This window comes from Hippoglossus stenolepis, chromosome 9 (assembly GCF_022539355.2).
Source record: "Hippoglossus stenolepis isolate QCI-W04-F060 chromosome 9, HSTE1.2, whole genome shotgun sequence".
NCBI lineage: Eukaryota > Metazoa > Chordata > Actinopteri > Pleuronectiformes > Pleuronectidae > Hippoglossus > Hippoglossus stenolepis.
The window spans coordinates 28,208,162-28,217,794 of NC_061491.1; the positions used below are offsets into that span (position 1 = coordinate 28,208,162).

Sequence of the window (9,633 nt, forward strand, 5' to 3'; positions counted from 1 at the left end):
CACAGAGCCGGCCCTCTGCAGGGGGAGTGGTCTGGTGATGTATCCGTGTTAGGAGCTCTGTTTCCCGGGTCGCCTCTGAGCGGTGCCTCGCTGTGATTCCTCCCGGTCCCGGTGGTGTCTCCCAGCGGAGAGCTGCTGTCTGTCTCCCCGGTGAAAGATGGAGCTGCTCCCGGCTCTCCTCCTGCTGTCTGCCGCCTGTCTGCAGCCCGGCTCCGGTGCAGTGTCACGGTCAGGACCCAAAGTCACCGAGAAGGTGGGTGAGGAGATTCTTTGATTGATGGAAAACTGCGTCTGTTCCTCCTCTCTCCTCCCTCCTCCTCTTCCTCCTCTCTTCATTCCTCTCATCCTCTACGTGCACGGTGGCACATTCTCATGGCGAGGAGCAGCTGTGCGCGCGGCCGGAGCCTGGATAGTAACGGCACGTGCACGCACGCGCAGCAACAAACAGTGACGACGTGTCCGGAAAACAGGGGGTGCATACACTTAGCTCTGCAGATTTCTCTAGAATACGTCGAATACACAGCTGTACACTCAGATCAGATACGATGCACAGTGACACACACACACACACACACACACACACACACACAAGTGATCAGAAACGAGGCCCCGGAGCATCAGTTACTTTACTGTGTGTGTGTGTGTGTGTGTGTGTGTGTGTGTGTGTGTGTGTGTGTGTGTGTGTGTGTCCAGGTGTTCTTTGACATCACGCTGTCGGGTCATGAGGTTGGGCGGATCGTCATCGGGCTCTTTGGAGAGGTCGTCCCTCTCACTGTCAATAACTTCGTTGCCCTGGCAACCGGTGAGGTAAGAAGATCTCCACTTTACTTCCTGTTTCCAATGTTCCCTTTCTCATATTTATCATCATTTATACAATCACATGAAATGTTCTTTCAGATTTTTCCCCCAGACTTTTATTTTATGAAGCTAATACAAAATATTGTTGTTAATATTTAAAATACTAATATTTTAAATGTTAACTTGTAAATTCAGCACTAAGTTATGTTGTGTTGTATTTATCGGTGCAGTGTTTCTAGCCGTGCAGACTGACCCTAACCCCCAAACTAACCCTGTGTGTGTGTGTGTGTGTGTGTGTGTGTGTGTGTGTGTGTGTGTGTGTGTGTGTGTGTGTGTGTGTGTGTGTGTGTGTGTGTGTGTGTGTGTGTGTGTGTGTGTGTGTGTGTGTGTTTCCAGAAAGGTTACGGCTACAAAGGGACAAAGTTCCACAGAGTAATTAAAGACTTCATGATCCAGGGAGGAGACTTCACCGCTGGAGACGGAACCGGAGGTAAGAACGACCCCTAAAGGGACGGGTCGCCCACCATCTACACACATGAGGAACCTGCTGCAGGTTCGATACCACACCTTGTGTGTTACTGCCATCATCACGTCAGGACCTTCTTAGTAGAATCTGAGGTTCTACAAGTTCTTTCTAAGTAGCCAAACATTTTATAGATGCTAATCCACGAAGAACAGCTGATGGTTGTTTGTCGGTTATCATGAAAAACATCTACAACAAAAACTTGTCATCGACTCCAAACTTTCACATCGACAGTAGAACATGAGTCAATAAAATAATCGAACCCCTTGAGAACATTGGTTAATATCCAGTCCACTGGTTTGTCTCAGACGTTTGTTCTGCTGCTTCCATTCTGTCCAGGTCACAGCATCTATGGGACGACTTTTACTGATGAAAACTTTAAACTGAAGCACTTAGGAGCTGGATGGGTGAGTGCACACACACACACATACACACACACACACACACACACACACACACACACACACACACACACACACACACACACACACACCTCTATTGTTATATTTGTACGTTCAATCTTAAACCTGTGACACAAACTCTTCATGAAGGAACAACTGTTTGGAACCAGAAAAACGTTTTTACACTTTTAATCAGAGGATCAGCTGAAACAAACACAACATGTCAGAACTGTAACGTGATGTATGAACCTGTGTGTGTGTGTGTGTGTGTTTGTGTGTGTACCAGGTGAGTATGGCGAACGCCGGGCCCGACACCAACGGGTCTCAGTTCTTCATCCTGGCCTCCAAGGCTCTGTGGCTGGACGGGAAGCACGTGGTCTTTGGGCGGGTCCTGGACGGGATGGTGAGTCCAACACTGTTCATGAAGCGCTGCGTGTGGAGATGTTTGATTCACACGGTTCAAACTTCTGAAGGCTCCGCCACCGGTCAGCTGACTTCCTGTATGGATTCAGAGGCTCCACCCACCCAGGAAGTAGTCCTCACCAGGGCTTCATTTAAACCTAAATAGTGTCGATATACACAAGCATCTACAGCAGCTGAGAAGGTCGTTGATGTCGTTCTTATGGAATAAATCATGGAGGTCGATGACACGAGTTTAAACACGTGTTTGATATTGTCACGTCACACGTATTCAGCTCGATTCAGCTACTCAGCATTCACACTGTATTTTATTTATCTAGTTATTTTTAATGTTCAGTTAATGACAAGACTCAATCAGCCTCTGTCCGTCTCCTCGTCAGGCCGTGGTTCACACCATCGAGCTGCAGGACACCAACGACAGGAACCTGCCGTACACCGAGTGTGTGATCGTCAACAGCGGACGGATCCCGGTCAAAGAGCCCTTCGTGGTGGAGGTGGAGGGCTGGTAACACAATGTGATGAAAACATTCACTAAACTCACATTTTCATTTTATTACTTTAGCATAAAAACACCAGCCAATAGGTCCTGGTGTTGGTTTAAATAGTTTGGTACCAGTATCTTACGTTAACAGAGTTTTTCATACTTGAAGGAAAACAACGTTATGAATATTATATGACATCCTTTCTGCTGATCCTCCTGAATCTTCCTCACTGGATCTGTGAAATAGGAAACGTCTGACACTCACAGCTACAGACGACTTTCAGCTGGTATCAAAAACATTCTGGGCTCTGAAACTTGTCCCTGTTAGCAAAGTAACGTGAAGATAAGGACGTTAGCATGTTACATGTCACAAAGACCAAATGTAACATGCTACACGTTAGCGTGTGTTTCATAACAGGAAACTGACTGAAGAGCATGTTTTTTAAATGTTTGGTGCTGTGAATCCCATATGACGATTATCATGAAACTTGCACTTACACAATAACTGGAGCTCCTCATTCATCTCTTATTGCCAAATAATTTCTCATTTGCCAAATTTCCTTACATTTTCTATGCATTGAATATTTTAATATCATCATTTTTAATAAACATATGCAAACAAAAAGAAACATGCAAACTCTGTAGCAGGTGTCAAACATCATTCTGGCACTTAATTATTTAGGATCTTCTTCTTCACGTTTGGATTTGTCTTCCTGATGAATTATGCACCGTATCATGTTTGCAAAAAAAACTACAGCACAAATTGCACAGCAAGAAAAATATTGTAAAAGTGTGGAAACGAGAATTAATATTGTCTGTTACTGTTTAGTTTAAATAATGAATCTATGTTTAACCATGTGACTGCGTCAGTGAACCTGACAGTTAATTCCTCAGAGTTGTTTTTAATGTTGTCTCTGTTCTTTCAGTTCAAAGTGTCCCATTGTAACGTGATAACGTTTGAACTGATCTTCCTCACGCCACTGAAGCTAATGCAGCATTAAAAACCAAACATATCAAAAGTTATGTTTTCATTATTTATATTAACAAGAGAAGAGTGTGAACAGCTGTGTTTTCTACAATAAACTAAAAATATATATCTGATATTTCAGAGTCTGTCTTCATTGTGCACCAGTTATTTAAAGGCTCCGTGTGTAGGATTTAGTGACATCTAGTGGTGAAGTGTCATGTTGCAGCTGAATAGATAGCCGATAGATCCTTTCACCTGAATCTCACACACTGGACCTTTAAGCGTTCAGGTGATCCAGGGATCAAACCACCGAACTTCAGATCACTGAACAACTTGCTTTACCTCCTGAGTTTCATCGTGTTGCCGCCCAGGTGGGAAGGATCTGAGGACGTCTTGTGGGGTAAGATAGGCGACATGATGAAGACACAGCGTCTCCATCGCCCCCTGGTGGCTGGCTGCAGTATAGGTCATAAACCCTCCTCCTCCATGTTAGCAGATGGGACATGGACCAAACAAAAACAAAAAATCTAAGTCGATGTCAGATGTTTGTCAAAGACGTTTCTGTCATTTCAGGTCGTTCTTCATCAGTTTGATTTGAATCAGTTATTTGATGATATAAAAACAGGCTGAGACGTCTTGATTGACAGCTGACACTGACTCCTGATTGGCAGCTCGTGTTCGGCTCCATCCCTGCGATCGCTACTGCGCAGGCTCTGAATGATGTCATCATCAGCACAAGATGGCAGCGTTGGTATCCAAGATATTTTGGCTTGATTTCTGGACAGTGTGAGGAAGAGGAGACGCATCGTCCATCTTTATTTTCAGTCTATGTTTGGACAATGAAGCAATGGAAGAGATGGTCTGAGTCAGATTTTCTTTAACATCAAGTGGACGAGAGGGTGCGTGTGCGTCGTTTACCTGGAGAAGAGATGACACCAGGATAAATGATGGGAGGAAGCCGTGTGGAGGCGTGTGAACGCGTGTGGACGCGTGTGGAGGCATGTGGAGGCGTGTGGAGGCGTGTGGAGGCGTGTGGAGGCTCTGGGCAACGTTCTGCTGGGAAACCCTGGGTTCTGCCTTTAATGTGGACACATACAAACATTACAGCCACACAACAGACCAAGTGCGGTTCTTCATGGCAACAGTTCACTTGATGGCGGTGGTTTCTTTCAGCAGGATAATGAGACAAAGAGCTCAAGGAGTCGACTCCAAAGTCCCCCGATCTGAATCTGATCCCCTTGATAACGACGGACCGCGGTTATCACTCTTACATTCAGACTCTTACTCCGTCTTGTACGATGCAGAGACCCTTCCCCGTTGCCCGGTTGAACCCGTTGTGGGTCTGCAGGCCGCTGTTTGAGAAGCGCTGGCGTTAAACGGTGTAATTATCGTCGGTAAAAGGTGAAGCTGCAGAGGAAGGCTGAGCGCTGACAGCTGATCTCTCAGCACTGACACAAAACTGCTGCTAATGAGAACTACAGCGGGTGATTTGTTTTCCCCTGTTCTACAACACACACACACACACACACACACACACACACACACACACACACACACACACACACACACACACACACACACACACACACACACACACACACACACACACACACACAGACAGACAGAGATACAAACAGATAAACAGATACACACCTTTCCACACACACAGGGGAGGAAAACATCTCTGAACACAAAGGTCAGAGCAGAGCAGAAATCTCTGGAGGAAGACAGGAAGTTGACAGGAAACAGTGAAATACATCACGGCGTCCGCTCGACACGCCGACTCCTCCCAAAAGTCAGATCTGCACAAATTAACAAAAACGATCCGGATTCTTTTGATTTTCTCCACAAACACGTGTTTATTCAGCCGCAGCTGAAAGTGACGGCTCCGAGGATCCTGACATAATGGGCTGGTTGCTTTCTTAACATGCTGATTCTTTTCGAAGGGAAAGTGATTTTGAAATTTGATCATTTTTAATTCTTAAATAAACTCAGCATTTTTATAAAACCACATAACAGAGTCATGAAACAAACAAATTCAATTCAACAAATATCAAAAATTCAAAACATTTGAATAAATGATTAATTGTGAAGCAACAATCCAGCTCTAACAAATATGAAATAAAATAATATTTATATAAAAAGATTTGTGGACAATGATAAAAAGTCACTTTTGTCTCTTCTGACAAACACTGACACATGTTCGAAGAGGATGTGACGCCACCAACAGGCGACCACATGAAACGTTACCTGGATTAAAACTACAGATTTCTGCAGGTTTGAAAATATACTAAACTAAACTTCCTAAAATTAAAATCAACCAAAACTTTCTGTTTGTTTTTCTTTAAGATCTTTATTTGTCTCCTTGGTTTGGTTTTAATTACAGTTGAATTAATATTTTCATGTGTTTGAGCATTTTGTTGGTTTATTCAGTGGCTGCTGCTGAGTTTTCTTTTAAAGGTCAATAAAGTAAAATAAAGTGATTTGTTCATTATCCTAATAAGACATAATAAGTCAAAGCATAAAGACCATAAAGGAAAACCTGCATCACAGCAGCACGAACTATGAGAAATGTCCTTTTCTGATCGTCTGAAACGTCTCAGCTGAGTCTTTATTTTCCTGCTGTTGTTTTATTTTTCCACAGGACCACCAGGTGAGAGGGAGGGATGGAGAAACTACCTCCTCCTCCTCCTCCTCCTCCTCCTCCTCCTCAGTGCGCTGTTTGTCAGCCGATATAACAAGACTGTCTGAACCCAGCGAACGTGTGGAGAGCAGGAGACGAAGGGCGGGAGAGGGTTCAGGAGGATGAGGGAGAGGAGGAGGAAGCGATAGAGAGGCACGAGGAGAAAGATACAGAGAGGAGGGAGAGAAAGTGGTGGTAGGTTTTTAAATGGTCCGGAGGGATGCGTGTCGAGGAGCAGGAGGAAGAGGAGAGGGGAGGAAGGAGGGGAGGAAGGAGGGGAGGCTCCCACAGCGACTGCTAGTTGTTATATTGGGGATCTGTTAGTGGATCAATGTGAAAAGAAAGAGGGAAAGAGGGGGGAGGGAGGCTGTGTGGAAGGATGACAGGCCTCATTACCACCAAACCTCGGACAGTGATGCCTCTGAGTGTGTGTGTGTGTGTGTGCATTCTTACATGTACACTGTGTGTATTCCCACACCAGCTGAAGCCTATTTACATGCATGGGTGTGTGTGTGTGTGTGTGTGTGTGTGTGTGTGTGTGTGTGTGTGTGTGTGTGTGTGTGTGTGTGTGTGTGTGTGTGTGCTCCCTGCGGGCCTCGGTAAGAGAAGCAGAGGATGATGGGACAGAGTTGTTTAAAGGTCAGCAGCAAACACATCATCAGAGAGAGAGAGAGCTGCCCTGAGAGCTGAGAGCTAACCTGCACACAACCACAAACCAACCACAACACAACCGCTACACAACTGCAGGCAGAACCATGTTAAAGGACGATGCCACTGTGTCACAGCTCATCTGTTCATACTCGTCCACCAAACACTTCACTCACGAGTTATGAGACCTGAGAACAGACGTTCTGTCTTCACCACAGACACACATGAGGGACGTGCACGTAATGGAAGAATAATGCTCAGCTCCCCATTCATTTCTCCAAGGTGCAAGTGGACGGACCAATAACCATGTGACGTAACGGGAATCAAACCACCAACCTTCAGATTAATGAACGACCCGATCAGAGCAAAACGAGACCAGGTTATTTTATCTTCATTTCTGGATAATGGGAGGAAGTAGAAGCGTTGTATATTATTATGTAGTTATGGTTTCAAATTCTTGTTGACCGCACAGCAGAGGACGGATTTTTACCAATTTTCACATTTTTGAATTGAGTGATTTTTCTGGAAAGTTGAAAATCAGACTTAGTAAAATGTTCCTCAGTGAAACGATCGCCTGCAGTTGGAACCCGGACCTCTCGGCCTTTTAAAGTCAAGATGTTCTCTTTTCTGAAAAGTGTTGTTCTGCAACAAAGTGCACGAGGCGATTCGTCCGAGCTGCTCTGAGACGAGTCACAATCCTGAGGAGCCAAACTGCCAAGTGGAGCTGCAACGTGTTTCAGCGCTGATCGATCAAGTCGAACGCATTTCAGCGTTTCGAAGCTGCAGTGAGTTTTCTTTTTAACGTAGCTGAGCCCAGATCTGTTAAAGCTCCGGTGAGTGGAGCCACGCGCTGACGTAGCAGAGGATGGGTCACATGTGTCGTGTTTATCTAAGCTGCACCTTCACCGGACGAACTGACAAAAGAGAACCAGCGAGCTTTGACCTTTCAGTGGATCTAACAACCAACAACTTACTGATTACATGTTACTGTGCGACTCCCCCCCCCCGCCGGCTGCACCTTTATACAAATGACACCAGGAAGCTTCCGGTGTCTGACGGTTTAGAGATGAAGCAGCTCTGAAAGATCACACTGCTCCACTTCCACCGGCACTTTAACACCGCTCCCATCAGATCCGCTCTCCTCGCCGCTGTCAGCACGCTGACCCGGTGGCAGCGACGGGGAGTCTCGCCCTCGTCTGCGACAACAATTATCACCTTCTCCTCCTCCTCCTCCTCCTCCTCCTCGTCCTTCCTCCCTCTGCTCTGACTGCAATTAGAGGGAGGAATAATCCTATTGACAGGACTGACAGGTCGGGGCGGGAGAGCAGGAACATGAATACTCACATGTGTCAAAGGCAGAGCGGCGAGGGGGGCGGGGGGGTGAGATATATCAGTGTGTCTTATTGTAGCTTTGATATTATGACAATGACACAGAGTCAATTTTAATTCAGCATCACTGAGGCCACCGGCTCCAATAGACGCCCAGGAATTAGTCTGCTGACATTTCTACAGACATATTGACGTGTAACGCTGTGCTAACACACGGCCGCTACGCTAAATTGTATATCGACAAACTGCACCTAGAACACGAGACGTTCTGCTGTATTTACATCATGGCCACAGAAGAAACTGGTGTGTGATTGGCAGGCAGGCAAACGTCAGGACACGTAATTAGCCTAGCTTAGCACAAAGAACAGATAGCCTAGCTTCATCGAAGGACAAATGAGAGTAGATGACTGAACTGTGTGTGGTGAACGTGCGAAAGGGAAAAACTGTTCTGGAACCAACTGACTCAGTCAGTCATGGTGCTGCCCCCTCTCTGATGCTTTTTGCATTGCAGGAATAAAGTCATTTTTCCTGCATTCAAATTAAAAACGAATCTCTTCAGCGTTTGAATTAGGTTTCCAGTTTGAAACTATAGACTGTAAATATAGACAAATGTCTTTCGAGATGTTTTAGCTTCACTTTTGTACATCGGAAAGAAGTGGAGACACATCGTCCATCTTTATATACAGTCAGTGATCGTCTGTATCTACAGTCACTGATCATCTTCATATACAGTCACTGATCATCTTTATATACAGTCACTGATCATCTTTATATACAGTCACTGATCATCTTTATATACAGTCACTGATCATCTTTATATACAGTCACTGATCATCTTTATATACAGTCACTGATCATCTTTATATACAGTCACTGATCATCTTTATATACAGTCACTGATCATCTTTATATACAGTCACTGATCGTCTTCATATACAGTCACTGATCATCTTTATATACAGTCAGTGATCATCTTTATATACAGTCACTGATCGTCTGTATCTACAGTCACATGAGGCTGTATGTTGTGTGTTGTGCACATGACCGACACACAGTGGATTTAACTTTTGGGTTCATCACAGTAAAACTCTGTGGATTCATGGTCCTGGAGCCTTCGTCCTTTTTATATTTTGTCCAACACTGAAAGCTGATTTTCTGCTCTTTCTTTCTTCCACTAAACCTAAACACTTCTCTCTTTATGCATTTTATCATTAACACCTAATTGTCCAATAATTCCTCCCCCACCTTTTTGCATTCCTGCATTAAAAGCCTCATTTTTCCTCCCCTGCTCCTCACGCCCACACAGATTAAAACCCACTTTCTGCCTCCGCCTCTGTCTTAACTACATGCATTCCACCATTTAAAGCTAATTCTCCGACAGCC

The 9,633-nt window shown here is 44.9% G+C and overlaps 1 protein-coding gene across 1 annotated transcript; it reads left to right on the forward strand.

Moving 5' to 3' along the window:
- LOC118114752 (peptidyl-prolyl cis-trans isomerase C) lies at nt 1-3,724 on the forward strand. Its single transcript, XM_035165384.2, has 6 exons — nt 1-253; nt 694-807; nt 1,195-1,288; nt 1,661-1,728; nt 2,009-2,125; nt 2,523-3,724. Exons 1-6 carry the CDS (start codon nt 158-160, stop codon nt 2,649-2,651), a joined length of 618 nt encoding a protein of 205 aa, XP_035021275.1. The 5' UTR covers nt 1-157; the 3' UTR covers nt 2,652-3,724.
- The last annotated feature ends 5,909 nt before the right edge of the window (nt 3,725-9,633 follow it).